At 56.7% G+C, this 15,252-nt stretch overlaps 1 protein-coding gene across 3 annotated transcripts in view; it reads right to left on the reverse strand.

Annotated features, from left to right (window-relative positions):
* Positions 1-8,596: 8,596 nt before the first annotated feature.
* Positions 8,597-15,252, reverse strand: part of Pknox1 (PBX/knotted 1 homeobox 1) — a 33,925-nt gene continuing 27,269 nt past the window's right edge. For all 3 annotated transcript variants that reach the window (XM_005375801.2, XM_005375800.2, XM_005375802.2), the window contains exons 11-12: positions 13,736-13,908; positions 8,597-11,613 (exon numbers count right to left, since the gene is read on the reverse strand). In XM_005375801.2, the coding sequence (XP_005375858.1) occupies positions 11,402-11,613; positions 13,736-13,908 (385 nt within the window). In that variant the 3' untranslated portion in view covers positions 8,597-11,401. The remainder of the gene's footprint in view (positions 11,614-13,735; positions 13,909-15,252) is intronic.

Below are 15,252 nucleotides of genomic sequence, written 5' to 3' on the forward strand. Positions count from 1 at the left end.
CTGGTTTGTGGATGTGGTGCACTGGTGCACCTCGAGTTAGTTTCACATATGGGCTGACATGTGAGTCAACACTGTTGTGCAGACCTGAACCGTGGTCTCAGCACTAAGAGACTTTCCTGTTCCCAAGTGGCTTTGTCCCTGCTCTTAAAACTCAGGTGGCTCCAGAGGTCTGGGCTCGTCCCTGCGCACTCATTTTTCGGCTCTGTGCCAGTCCTGCGTGGTTTTGAACACCATGGCTGTGCAGGATGTTCTGAAATTAGCAAGTGTGAGTCTCCAGCTGTGCTTTTTCAATGCTGCTTTGGAAAGCCAGGTGTGGTGGTACACACGTGTAATCCCAGCACTTGGGAGGCCAAGGCAGGAGGATCACCCAGAGTTCCAGGCCAGTCGGGGCAACAGTGAGTTCAAGGACAGGCGGAACGGACACACCAAAAAGGAAAAAGCGTCGGTCACCCAAACCAGGCTCTGAGCGCTGTTTCTTGGGGAGTTCACTTTGAGCATTTGGGTGAGGGTGGAGAATTTTTTAAATACTTTTTTTTTTTTTGTACTGGGAATTGAACTCAGGACCTTGGGCTTGCCAGGCAGGCACTTGTGCCGCTATGTCCCCAGCCCTAAAATACATTTCTAGCGGGACGGTGGTGGACCATAGCACAACCCAGGGCAGCGGGTTCTGATCCCAGGACCCCGTGGTGTTCGCCTTCTCTGGAAAGAGGTGCAGGCGCGTGGGAGAGCTGTGGTTCCCGGGGCAGCCCTTGCGTTTTGCTGCCTGCTGCCAGTCACAGGGCTGTCTCCGTGAGCCTGCTCAGGCTGCAGGGCAGCTGCACAGCCCACGCCTCCCTGAGAGAAGTGGACTGCCACCCAGGTCTGGGAGTGAAGGCCAAGATCAGGCGCCGGCAGGGCTGGTTCCTCCCCAGCCTGTGAGGGAGAAGCTGCCCGAGACCTCCCCGACCCTCGCTGCTGCACTGCGTGTTGCTGGCCAGTCCACTGTCCCCTGAGCCCTGTGAGATATGATCTCTGCTTCCGTTACCACACAGCATCTCCCTCTTCACGTGTGTCGAACGACTTGCTGACTGCCGCAGGGCCTCACTGTGAAATTCAGGCTGGCCTTGAACTCAGTACATAGCCCGGGCTGGCCTCAGACTCATGGGGCAAGTTATCCCAAAGCCCAAGTCTGCAAAGCAGGGATGAACTCAACCACAGTGTTTACAGTGAGACCGGGCCAGCTTAGGACCCGAGCCACCACAGCGCCGGTCATCCGTAGAGGGGCCGCATGCTCTCCTATCGTGTCCAGGCTGTCCCCTCCTGGTGGTACTGCTCTGCAGCGCCCTCCGGGTGCAGTGTGGGACCCCTGCACCATCTAGAGGCACAGCAGCCTCTGCGGGGAGCGCCTGCCCTTGACGAGCTGAGAAGCAGCCTGGGTCTGCGGCCTTCTGCAAGGCGCTGCAAGGTTACCTGCGCCCGGCAGGATTGGGGCACGGGACCCGGGCCCTGAGCGTCTCAAAGTAGTCAGGGTGGATGAAGCTCTTCGGAAGTGTGCTGTGAAACGTGAACGTAGTGATTGTTTCCTTCTGTGGAGCTCCCCCGGCCCCAGCACCTTCCCCTGTGGAGCCTCGCAGGTTTTCCGGAGCGAATGAGCACCACGGGCCCTCTGTCCCTTGCAACTTAGCTCTCCTGTAAGTCAGCGAAGACCCCAGGGAACAGGATTCAGTGTTACGGAGGCTCATTCCTCTCCCTTGGGCCCGGGTCTGCCAGCAGCACAAACCCGAAGGCCTTTCTCCTTGCAGTTCCTCCATCTTCCACACAGCTGCCACCTACCTCTGGCCCAAGACCCAAGGACCCATCCACACCCCAGCGAGCAGGTGAAGCCGGTGGCCGCCCCTTTCTGGGCACTCCTGAGTCACACGCAGTTCTTCCACGTCCGTCCTCTGGCCGACTCAGCTGCCAGCTCTCGTAGAAAAGACTCGGGACTCGGGGCAGGCCACAGCCGCGAGCCCTCTGTCAGGACGCCGGAGCCCAGCTTAACGTGGGGCGGCAACTGTAGTCTTGAGGAAGGGAAGTACTGACGCCTGTGGGGGACGGCGCCTGTGCACCCCCAAGATGGCCATGCACGGTGTCCCCGGGTGAGGCCAGAGGCCCCTGGGCCAGCCCGTGTCGGTCGCGTGGTGGTGGCGAGTCGGGCTGGCCTGGCCGGCGAGAGCTGTCCCTGCGGTCAGTCCCAGCACTGCAAGGTGAGTAGATACACATGAAATTTTATGAAGTCCTCAAGACGGCGGGGTGTGTGGCTCAGCGGCAGCACGCTCGCCTAGCACGTGTGAGGCCTTGAATTCGCTGCCCAGCACCACACCACAAAGCACAAAATACAGAGATGATTCAGAGGTCAACTTTATGTTTACGTTCCGTATATTTTACCACAATTTCTAAGAAGCCACAGAAGCCCAGGGCTGTTGAGCTGCGAGGCAGGCGGGTGGCAGCAGAGCCGAGACTGGATGGACTCCGGGCTCTGCGGGGTATGGCACTGTTGGCTGACAGGGCTGGCCCAAGGCCTGGTGGGGGCAAGGGAGGAGGAGCTGCTCCTGCAGGGTCTCCCGGCCCTGGCCAGCCGGCGCAGTGGAGGGAAGCACCCACACAGGTGCTACACGTGCCCATCCTGGTGTAGACTCACACGGGCGTGGGGCATGCAGTCGTGCAGTCCACAGCATGCCCACCACCCATGGTAGCCCTGACTGCAGATGAGGGTGACTGCACGCGTCCTCCCCTAACCTCTGCGGCCACTTCGGAGGTAGCACCCCTCGGCTGTGGCTATGGACACAGGAAATGCTACCCCTCCTGAGGAATCCCAGCCAGCCCACAGTAAAGGCCATGACGGGCTGAAGGCTATGCTTTTATAACCATCAGAGGCCGGCCAGCTTGTGGTCCTGGTCTCCAGGCATCTTAGCAATGGCTACAACTATGCCCAGTCTGAGTCTGCCCCAGGGCAGGGGCAGGTCCTCCTTGGACACTAATGGGCTCTGGCCTGAAGTTTGGTTGCTCCTGGGGCCACAGCCCGGCCCTTGGTGGAGCAGGAGATTCATTCCATCTGAGCCAGCTGTTTCCCTTCTAGGTATCTTCCTGAAAGAGTAGAAGACATACTGCAGGGATCCACGCACACCCATGTTTATAGCAGCACAGCTCATAACAGCTACATCTTGGAAGCAGCTTATACGTCCATCAGTGGATGAATGTATACAGAAAATGTATTTGTACACAATGGAGTACTACTCTGCCATAAAGAAGGATGCATGGGCCATCTGTAGGAAAATGGATGCCTTGAGATCATAAAGCAAAATAAATCAGACACACGAGCTTAAATATCACATGGTTTCTTTTATATGAGAAATTCAAAGCATAAAGAGCACCATTAAGGATAACTGGAAGGAGGGAGACACGCTTCTCCAAGGGCTGGGGGGTGGGAGGAGGGAAGAAGGCGAGACGCGGCATGAGACGCGGCATGCAGCTGTGCTGTGTGTTCCAGCTCCACGCAGGACGTGGAGACGTTCCGCACTCTACAGCAGACTAATACAAAAGTTAAAAAAGCAAAACGCCCAAAAGGCTGTAGCTTTGGTTCTGCAGTTCGATCTGACAGCCACAGTGTCTCAGCGACCCTCGGGCAGCGCCAACGGCTGGTGTCCCTCCCCAGCAGCTTCGGACTGTCCCTTGAGGGGTGTTGCAGGACAGAGTGGGGCTGAGCTCCGCAGGGCGGGTGTGGGTGAGTTGGCTCTGCTTATTCAGCGCAGACAGGCGTCCCAAGCACCGCGAGGACATCCCCGCCTGGCCTGCAGTGGTGACTGCTGTGTGGCCTGGCCCCCAGGCCCCTCGTGTGTTTTCCAAGCAGGTGCAGGGCAGATGCTGAAGCCGAGGTGAGCCTGACCCTTTGCTTCCAAGAAGTGGGTGCTGTCCTGTTCCCTCCTAGCTTAGAGACCCCACTGGATGCTGGTGTTGGTGGAGCCAGGCCAGCACCTGGGCCAGAGTGGTGATGGCTGTCCTTCCAGCAGGGTGTACCTGGGCCACCAGGAGTCATGCCGAATGGTGTCCCCAGATCCCCCAGTGCAGAAGGAAGTTCCACCCACAGCGCCTGACCCCTAAGGATGGAATTGAGGCAGAGGACAGACACAGACCTCAGGAAGCTCGAAGGGAGTGTGCCCCTCCCAGGGTCCTCGAGCCACACAGCCTGACCCGTGGGGCTGCACGCTGCACTTCCAAGCCCTGTAGGCACACATCCATGAGCCTAATGCCAGAGCGGGGTGGGCGGGGTGTCTTCTCATGGTCTTAGCCGTGCCCAGCAGGGCACCCTGGTGCCTGGCAGCTGCTGGCAGCCTTGCCGTGTGGTGTGGGCCTCCTTCCAGCAGGGTGCTGGGACCCAAGGCCACGTAAGCTCTTGGTTTCAGAGCCACCTGTCCTACCCACAACTGTGGCGAGGCCTCACCTGGACCAGGGCTGGGCCTCCCCTGCAGGGCAGGGCTCGGGAAAGCACGTGGGCTGGGCTGGGCTGGGGTATGCCAGGAACGGAGGTGGAGCTCTGATGTGATGCTCCACCCTCAAGGAAACCCACTTGGGGACCCACAGCTCCCTTCGCAGTGCCATCCCCACCCCCCTCAGCTCAAGTGCAGAGCCAGTGTGCTCCAGGCTCGGGGCCGGGTCCCCACAAGGCATTCAGGTTTGTGCGAGCAGAGCCCAAGACACCCGGCTCCGGCCCTGTCCGTCCCGGAGGGCAGGGCTTTCCACTGCCTTTCCCTTCCAGCATGCCCCTTTGAAGAACCGTTTTTGTCGCTCTATTTGTGTTGCGATGCAGAAGGCCACAGAACATGCTGCTTAACACGGCAGAAAGTAGCTGATCCATAAAATCCAAGCCATCCTGGAGCCGAGACAGCCACAGCTGCAAGGCCATGGGGAATGACTTCCACAGAGGGAGGCGGGGTGGGGCGCACAGAACAGGGCGGGAGAGGCTGCTGCACAGGGCAGGGAGCGGGTGGCGGGTGTTACTGCTCACTCATGACTCCCAGTGGGCTTGATGTGGCTGCTGAGGGCCTGGGGAGTAGGAGGGGCTCAGCAGCTCTTGGGCAGTGCAGACCTCGCGGGCTGGGCCCTGCCCAGGTACAAGGCAGCGTGCAGGGGTAAGGCGGGAGTGGGCGTGTGCCCACATCCCAGGGCCATCAGGACCGAGGCCAGGCTGGGCGGACTGACAACAGCCTCTCCCAGGACAGCAGCAGCCTCCGTGGGGCGGGGCGGGGCAGAGCAGGCACCACACGGTGGCCCCGGTGTGCGGGGTGCTGGGGTAGGAACTCAGCACAGCTGGCCACAGCTGCAGCAGGAGAAAGTGGACGTCTGCGGTGCTTGGGGGATGACACCTGAGCCCAAAGCCATCCTACGTGGCCCACAGGGGTGTGACCTTCATAGGCACGAGGGCTGCTCGCCTGTCTCCGCTGCTCTACCCAAAACACCCGGTACTCAGCCATCAGGAGGCACCCAGCAACAAACAGTCCACCCATCACCCACAGGGAAAGCCTCCGCCACAACCAGACGCAAGGATGGCTGTCATGGCCAGGGTCATCGAGGAGTCACACTGGACACGGGGTCACTGGTGACGGCATCTGCCCACCCTGTGGTGATGCTGGCCACCACCTGTCGCCACTCAGGCTGCAGCAGGTCTCTCTGGCTGGCTCCCGGCCCACATGCAGGTGACCAGGGCTGTCAGGTACAGGGTGCGGGGCGCTGGGCATGCACCAGTGCTCAGCAGCAGTGCTCCCTCCTCCGGACACCGCCCCACATGCGACCTGCGCCTGGACATGCTGGTCCTCAGGCGCATGTCCCCAGCACGGCGCAGTGCCCGGAGGACCCTTCTGTCACCGTCCCTTCAGTGCACTGAGGTTTGGCTTTTCTACTGCTTCCCAGGCCTCCACTTCTCTGCAGCCATAAACCCTAGGTCCCTGCCTGCTTTAGGTGTGAAGCAAGGAAAGGAGGTCCTTACTGCCGAGCCACGGGGTCCTCCCCTGCACCCTTAGTCCGCAGTGCTGTCCTCCTACCCCGGTGACAGACGGTGTAGTGGATTGGTAACTGGTATAACCCCCAGCTGAACTGAGTAAGTGTGGTGCTGGGTGTGGGAGGCCCACCTGGGGACTGTTGCCAGCAGCATAAGAGGCAGACCTGGAGAAGGAGATAGAGGCTGCTGGGAGCGGAGACAGGCTGTTGGGAGCTGGCGGAAGCTGTAAGGAGCTGTTGGTTCTTGGGGGAGCTTGTCATGCTGGCTTTCCTGATGAACTTGGCTGTTTTCATCCTCCCAGGAGCTTGGGACCTCGCTGGCACTGAGAATGGCTTTGGTTCACTTTGTGGAGAGCTCTGGTCCTCACTCTGAGCATCGCTTCCTGGCTCTGGAGGGGAAGATGGTGCACTGCCGGTGTCCAGGGGAAGCTTGCTGCATTGGCTTTCCTGATGGGAACTCGGCCATCTTGATCAGTGGAGGAGCTCGGGACCTCACTGTTGCTGAGGATGGCTGTGGTACCTTCCGGGGAGCTCTGGTTCTCCTGAGAGTCGCTTCCTGGCTCCAGTGTAGATCCCTCAGCCTGCTAGCGCAGATCCTTCATCCTGCTGGCACAGACTTCCTCGATTCCACCACTGACCTTTGGGCCTTCCCAGTGCAGATCCGTGAAACAGGCCTGCATGAGATATTGTTAGGGGCTCTGGACCTCCAGGTGGACTCATGGGAGGCATTATTATGAGCTCTAGGGCCTCAGCTGGACTCATGCAGGACATTTCTGTGGGATCCAGGCCCTCAGCTGGATTCTTGGTCTATAGTCTGTGAATGGATTCCCTTTGCTCTTTTGTGTATCGTTCTTTGGGTGACTATTATAAATAATCATATGAAGTATGTGTCCTGTATGATATATTGTTCCCCCTTGCAAAAATACTCCCAAACCAACACAGACGGTTTCCCACAACCTGACTTCCCTTCACCCTTCCCTGAAGTTGGCTCTAGCACCACGGCCTGCCTCTGACCCCTGGCGGAGTCCCCATGCCTGCCACCATCCCACTGCTGCTCCAGCTGCAGTGGCACGGCCAGCAGAGCACTCCTCAACCCCAGCTCTGCTGGGACAGGGCACCACCAGCACAGCGCACTCACCGGGAGGCGCTTCACAGTGCCAACCCGGCTGCCGTGGCCGATGACACGGGAGTGCACCCGGTGACTATACAGCACGACGTCTAAAGTACGCTTGACTTTCCTACCAACCATTCCTAAAAATGCCCACGCCTCTGAAGGCAGCACTGCCATTCGTCGTCCTTTCAGCTAGGCTGGGATGAGGGAACTCCTGCTGCATCAGCGCTTTAAGGCGGCATGCAGCCTCGAGTTCATTCCAACAAGAGTGAGATCGCCAGTGTGCCAGTGCCTTCTACACACCAGCTGCATGCGAAGGGTCACCAGCCGTCCAGGCAGAGCAGCCGGGCCCTGGGGACACCGGTGGTGAGGAAGGAGTGGCCCTGAGCGCCTCTCAACCCGGCCTCACTCCGCACATGTACTTAGACGCCACAGCCCGAGGGCTTGCACATTTTGGCAGGGGATCCCCAGTTCTCAGGGAAGCTAGAAAGGTCTGATTTGCACTAAGGATTTCCTCTTGGAGTGCCCCAGGGGCTTATGGCTAACCGTAAAATATACTATGGCATCAGCGAAAGCCCACAAAATAGGAACACTAAACAAGCCAAAGAGGGACTCCTAGTTGTGTGGATTTGCTGGATCATTATTCATTTACTTGTCTTTCTAAAGAGGCAGACAGATCTTCGTACTTATACACTTTTTGAGGCAGGGTCTCGCTATGCGGTTCAGGCTGGCCTCAAACTCGCAACGATCCTTCTGCCTCAGCCGCCCGAGTGCTGGGATTACAGGCGTGCGCCACCATGCCCGGCCATTATATATGCATCACTTTAGAGCTGCTGGAATAAACATCAGAAACTGAACTCTCCCTCTCACAGTGAAGCTCCTGCCCCAGAGACGGACACTGGCCTGCAGTCCCATGTGGGCATATTTCACACCTGCCCTCACCTCTGGCCTCCAGGAGGATGAGGCCAACACACCCATCCGAACACCTCCTCAAGCAGTGCTCTGTCCCACTTACCACGCTCAGAGCTCAGAGCTCAGAGCTCACGGTCTCAGACGCTCCTCCCACCCCGCCAGCTCCGCGCTTGCTTGCCTGCCTTGAGGCACAGACGGTTCTGGGGTAGATGGCACCCTGCATGGTGCAGGAAACCCCTCCAGGATGGTTCAGTGCCCAGCGTGTGCCATGGAGGGTTCTACCTTACCTTTCTTTCTGTTACTGCCCAAGTAATCAGTTTTGTGTAAAACTACAACCAAAAGAACCTGTTTGGAATTTTTCACTGGAAATTAATGATCAACTGAGATGAGCAATGGGAGGAGTCTGGAAAGCGCAGCAGATCCGAACAGCGCCACGCAGCGCCGGAGCCGGACTCTGAGACGTGCAGGCATCAGTGCACAGCACGTCCCTATCTGAGTGAGCGTCTGCCTAGAGTGAAAAGTAGCTTTTGGTGACATGAGCTTTACAAAATAAAACATCCGTAAGGCATGTTTCTATTTTTAATTTTTTTGCTTTGATAAATCAATTGCTTCACAAAAGTCCTTTTAAAGACAACAATCCAGAAAACATTGTTACAGTATTCACATTTTAAAGATTGTCAGTTTCAAAGACCGAACATAACTAAAAAAGGCAGACTGCTGAGTTAGTTCTGTCACTAACTGCAGGGAGGGCTCTCAGGACGGCAGCACCCTGGCAGCTCGCTGCAGCTTGTCCACGAGAGCAAAGTGTCCCCGCGTCCACACACAGGAGGCGATGGGCCCTTCGCCGGCTATAGGGCCGTCCCCGGAGCCCCCGGCTGTCAAGGCCACTCTGCGTACTGGATAGACGCTTCTACTAGCCGACTATCTGGACGCAAAAACAGGAGAGCTGAGCCCACCAGCTGGGGCCTGCTGGGGTGAGCAGAACAGCAGGGATGACGGTGGCTGGCTGCGGGTCTCACGACACACTCGCAAGGCGCTGCTCAAGGGAGGAATTTAACAAGGACCAGACTAAGACTGAATCGGATCTGGCCATTTAAAATGAAGCGCAAACAGACCGCACTTCCGGAGTCTCCCCACTGAACGAGGGCCCCAGAACAGGTGCTTCTGCACTGCACACTGACCACCAACAGGCTGGGCAGCGATCCTGAGCCAGAACGGCTGGCCGTGCGGACGCTGTTTAACAGCACCTTCGTCACACACGGAGAGGGGAAGGGGACCACGGCCCAGGGCTTCTCTCACCGTCTGCATCTCACTCCTCTGAAGTTAGCAGACAAGTTCGGGCTGAAGAGACCCGCCCCCCACTGCACAAGGCGGCTGCGCCTCTCAGCAGGCGGTCACAGCCCAGCCAGGGCGGCCGAAGCAGCCAGGGCTCCACAGGCTGGGCCCCCCCGCCTCTACACCACGGCAGACAGGACGGCCTCTCAAGAGAGCACATTCCGAGCACTTCTTCCCTGCTCTGCCAAGAGCAGGCGGCTGGGCGAGGGGCAGCTGGGGCTCCCCCAGGTCTTAGTTTTAAGAAGTCCAACAAAGTTGGCATTTAAATAAAGTTAAAATGATCTCTTAGCCTTGTGCAGACCTGACTTAAAATACTGAAAACTATAAATAAGTTATGCAGTGGCTGATGAAAAAGTTCTTCTCTCCCCAGAAATGCTGATGACCAAGGTATTCTGGGAGCCAAAGCTCCTGAAATGGGTTTAAAGAAGTCTCCGCCTGCCAGGATGCCCGGGACGTGCTCCCTGTGACTCGTCGTCATACGTTTGTGGGGGGAAATCTGTCTCAGAAAAAAACAACCCACCTGCCTAACCAGGTCCCTGACGTAACCCTGGTCTACGCCAGTCAGTACTCCTGTGCCACAAGAGCTGGTGGCCATGGCAACCCGCACGCTCCTCTGTCGGCCGGGGACTGCAGGCACCCTGTCCACAGTGACACCAAGACACACTGCACAAGGCAGGTGGCTGGCTTTCTCTCTGAGAAAAGTATCTGCTCCTGAGTAAACGAAAACAAACCAACACCAAAGAAAATAAAACCCAGCCACTCTTTCAGTGTGTCACCAGGAACGAGAAGTCTCCAAATTACTCCAGATCTTGGGGAATCCAGTGAGCGCGGAGGGCTCAAGGAACTCCGAAGCAACAACACATAACAGGAAACAAGTGTGTGTGAGGTGACCCGGCGGGGTCCGCTGTCAGGACACTGTCACAGTTCAGCTCCGCACTGTGACCTCACTCACATCTGCCAATTACGTGAGACAGCATGGATGTCTGAATTTACCCCAGCTCTGAGCCAGTGCGATAGAGAACATTTTACATGAGTTTATAATAAACATTCTATGCATACCATATTCTGACTAAAAGAACCCCTAAAACAGTACACAGTTAACGCAGTAAAGTGAGCGTGTAACTGAGGCCCAACTTAAATTAGACTGGCGTAGGGGCGGCGAGAGCTTCGGACTGGCTACGGGCTCCCTTGGCTTCGCTTACCCCAAGTCCTGCTGAGCACACGCCTTCCGGGGCCTGTGTAGACCATGTGTAAAACGCAACATGAGCACTGTGTGTACACAGAAATTTGGAAGGCCGAAGTTTCACTAGGCTGTTGTCTCCTTCAGCAGTAAATGCAAACCATCCGGGAGAGCAGGAGACCTGGGAACGACAGCCAGCGTGGGCAGGGCAATCGGAACATTCCAAATCGAAATGTAAGCATGTATTGTTTCTTCTCTAGAAATTTTTATCCTCAATATAGTCATAATCCAATTCATAACGAATTTATAAAAATAGCTTTTTATCCAATAATTCCAGCAAGGTAAAAATAGGAGTTTCTTTTTATATATAGCAAATGAAACAGGCTCGCCGACCGCGAGGGGACTGAGGCGCACTGCGGTCACCAGTGCTCCCGGTGACGCCACACAGTCCGCTGCAGGCCGTGGCCACCCCGCCAGCGGCTTCCAGCTGCAGCACCTTTCCTGTTCTCGGACGACACCGACACAGCAGCCCTCCGACATCTGCTGCAAGCTGCGGAACTCGATGAAAACGGCATAATTGTTTAGAAAATGGCAGCACTATTCCTAATCTAATTAGGGACTGAGGTGGGGGTCACTCGTCACAGTTCTATCGTTAAACCCTTCAAGAATTTCTTTAAAAACCCACACACGCACACATCTGAAAGAAGCCGCTGCACCGGCAAAGATGCTCTTTTTAAGCTATGAAATACAAAAGTGCACTTTTCTATATCTACATATAAAACATATTAGAAATAAAACTGTGTAGAACGTTTGCTGTGCAAACTGTGAAACGAGGCGGCGCCTGCAGGCCCCTACTGCAGAGAGTCGCTGTTCTCCAGCACCAGCCCGCCCATGTGGCTGGGCGCCAGCACGCCCCCGTCCTCCTCCGCGCTGTCCACAGACTCGTCCTCGCTCTGGCCCGCCATCATGACCTGCTGCACGGCCAGGGTGGCCCCGTCCGAGGACAGGGACTGCAGGCTGTCCACGTTCACGTTCACGGGCGCGGTGATGGTCACAACGGCACCTGCAGCAGAGCACAGGGCGTCACGGCAGCACGAGGAGAAGCGCCGGAGCACTGGCCCGCCCCGTGCTTGACCTGCACTTCGGACGTCTGCGGACGTTTCCCGAGTGCCGCGGAGCCTGGGAAACGGCTCCTGACCCGGCCTGACCACACTTAGTGATGAGGTCTCGGTCTGAAGATGGTCTCGCTGGAGGCCGGGGTGAGAAAACGCAGGGGAGACAGGGAGGGGCGTACGGGAAGAGTGCAAGTGAGACACAAGGCAGACACTAAGGCAGGAACAAGACAGAGCCAGCTAGAAGGAAAAGCAAATGCCGCCACACGCCCTGCCATTCAGCCTGGCTGCAGAGCCGGGCACCACCAGACGCCCACAAGGGAGGCCCAGAGGCAAGGCCCTGGCCAGGGGACACCCGGCTGCACGCAGACACAGCAGGTGTGTGAGCGCTGACTTGCCAAAAGCCCCAAGGACTGGTGAGTGACGCCAGCAAGAAGGGGCAATCCCGCACCTCAAGAGCCAGACCTTCGCTCCTTCCTCCGTGGGCACAGAACAGGCAGCGTGTACAGGGAAAGAAACTGCCGTCTCCGGGGAGCGGAGGGTGCGCTGGGGGGACATCGCTCTCCCCGGCCACTCTTCTCAGAGTCCCTCCCCAGCGTATGGAATTTCCCTTTCTGGGGAGGAGAGAACGGACAGGCAGCACTTGCTATGCTTGGAAGAGCATCCTGAGAGCCCATGTGCGAGAGACCTGGTCCTCAGGTGGCGCTACGGAAGGAGACCAGACCTAGGAGGGGTGGGGACCACGGGCCTTCGGGCCCCTATGCCACCACTCACTCGCCACTCGGGAGCACCAGCCCTGCCGGAGCGCCAAGCACTGGGCACCCGATCTGGACGGAGCCTCCAGCCGCGCACACAGGAACACATCCCTTTCTCTCTATAAACTGATAGCCCTGGGCACTGAGTTGTGGGTCCGGGAAACTGACCTTTCTGTTATTTACTGTACAAAACAGAAAACAAAAAGACAAAGGTGTGAGACCTACCAGGGACAGACATCAAGACAGATATTGCAACTGTACTGTGCACGTTGAAAATCTAGCAGACTCATGAAAAACATGAAAGCTCAAAGAGGGACTTCTGCAAAGATGAAAAGTACAATGTCTAAGACGAAAAATAGGCTACCTGGGACGTATGCAAGAATAAACACTGCAGAAGTGAAGGGGAGTGAAGCGGAAGGAGAGGAATAGCAACTATCCAAACCCCAACACAGGGGAAGTGAGAAGAGCCTCCCTCAGTGTGACAGTGACTACCTAACATGCGCCCGAGCCACTGAGGTCCGGCAAAGGGTGGGGCCACGGGGTGGGCCACAAAGCAGAGCTCACGAAAACCTGGACGGGAGTGTAGCGGGTGGAGTGCTTGCCCAGCATGCACGAGGGCCTGGGCTGAATCTGCAGCACCACGAAAAGAAAAGAAAAAAGGGCCCGAGACTTTCCTAACTTAGTAACTATATATTGCCATGTGAAAACAAGCAAGCACAGTGAGGTAACATTTAAAACATATGTACACACACACAACATACGTATACAGCCAGGCACAGTGGTGTGAATCTGTAGCTCCAGCTACTCGGGAGGCTGAGGCAGAAGGATCACTTTAGCCCAGGAGTTCAAGGCCCACCCAGGCAGCAGAGGAGACCTTACATTAAAGAAAAGCCCACAAGCCAACTCCAGATTTGAAAAGTTTGCAAAACAGAAAGAGGCTCATGAAACACATCAGAATGGTGGCAGCTGACAGGGACAGAAGGACAGAGTGAAAGAGAATCACCAGAGCCAGAGGCAGGGGCATGGCCTGAAGGGAGTAAGACGCCAGGTGCTGGAAGGTCTCGCCCAGTGTGCACCAGAGCTGGGCAGAGGGCCCCGTGGGAGCCAAGCAAGTAAGAGCCCGTCGGTCTGTGCCTCTGAGACCCCGGCTCTGCATCTGCACGGGACGCGGCCTTAGCTCTGCGCTCCTGGCTCCGCTCGGCACCGCTGGCACTCCCTTTAACACACCCCCACGAAGCCTCCTCACGGTTCGGACGCAGAGGAGGCTGGTGTGCCTGGCTCGGTGGGGTCCACACTCCCGCCTTCTACCCACCCGTACCTTCTGACATGGTCAGCTCGCTGGGTGGAGCCTGGGCCACGCCCGACGCAATGGAGTCCGGCCAAAACCTCTGCACTGGCCTGTTCTGAGCAGTCTTCTTCTTCGTTTTCGGGGTCTCTGAACAACTGGAATCCAACATTGGCTGCAGAATTCGTCTTCTAGCATTGATGAACCTGCATGTGGACAAAGGGAAACTGAGGCCAAAGTGACCTCTTGAAGATCTTGTGCAGGATCAACAACTACCCTTCGTGAACATGCATCTTCACAAACTCCATTCTCCACCAGAACAAATATTCCAGGGGAATTATTACAAATAATTCAATGCTGTAATTACAAATATCACAGCACAGTGACCATCTAACTCCAGAAAAACAGGGCTTGCTGCAAAAAGTAACTCCTAAGGGCAGCTCTTCTGCGGCCCTTCCGCGGGGTTCCTCTGCCCTTACAGCATTTGCAGTGCGCCTATGATTTAGACGTGAACATAAATAGATAACAACACAGATCTGGGCACCTGACATCCCTTTCTCTAAGAAAAACGTGTCAGAGGCGAGCCCCTCCGCGCCCCTCATCTGGGCAGGGCACTGGGCGGCCACCGCACGCTGGACCCTTCAGCAAGGCCGTGCCTCTGGCTGGCAGGCCCTGAAGCTGGAGAGCAGGACTCTGGGGAGAGCTTCATCTTCTCCAAAGACCGTGACAAATGACGAGCTATTCTTAGAAGACTGAAGTCCTTGGCCAGCCACCTGTCCCGGATACCCGGCTAGCACAACACTTGTGCGTGGGCGGTGATGATGCCTGGGCCAGCTTGGGCTGCTCTGCCACCTTCGCCACGATCCACACACAGAGATCAACAGAAATTACAAGCTGGCAGGGCAGGCAGCATGCACTTCCCAGGAAACATCTAAGAAGAGAAGAGAGTGTGCTGCTTCAGCCTCCATCCTCGGGTACGCTGGCTGCCGCTGTTAAATGGCAGAATATGGCAGGGAGGGGCCCAAGAGGAGCCCAAACCCCAAGTCAGCTCTCCTCCAATGCCGGAGCGTGAGGACAGGGACCGCTGCGCGACTTGCTGCACAGTGAATGCAGCGGAAGGAAAACCCACCCCTGCCCCATAAAAGCTCCAGTCAGCCAGAACCTGTCAAGACTCACACACCATCTCCAGCTTGATCCAGAATTTTAAAAACTAAAAGCTACTATTAGCCTTCTAGGTAGGACAACTCTGTGAACCTGACAGAGCCATGGATGGGAAAGCTAGACAACAACAGTGAGCACGGCAACAGTCCCAGGACAGCCGCACTGACTCTGGTCTGACCCCCCCCCCCCCCGCTCCCTAATCAATTTGTTTGTTTGTTTGTTTGGTTTTTTTCCGGTACCGGGAATCGAACTCACGACCTTGCACTTGCCAGGCAGGTGCTGTGCCACTGAGCTAAATCCACAGCCCCTCCCCTAGTCAATTGATTGATCAATCGATGCCCTTATGACACAACCAAGTCTGACGGTTCAACAGAAGACTACAGGAGAAC

This window comes from Chinchilla lanigera, unplaced genomic scaffold (assembly GCF_000276665.1).
Source record: "Chinchilla lanigera isolate Chin_1 unplaced genomic scaffold, ChiLan1.0 scaffold00006, whole genome shotgun sequence".
Lineage (NCBI taxonomy): Eukaryota > Metazoa > Chordata > Mammalia > Rodentia > Chinchillidae > Chinchilla > Chinchilla lanigera.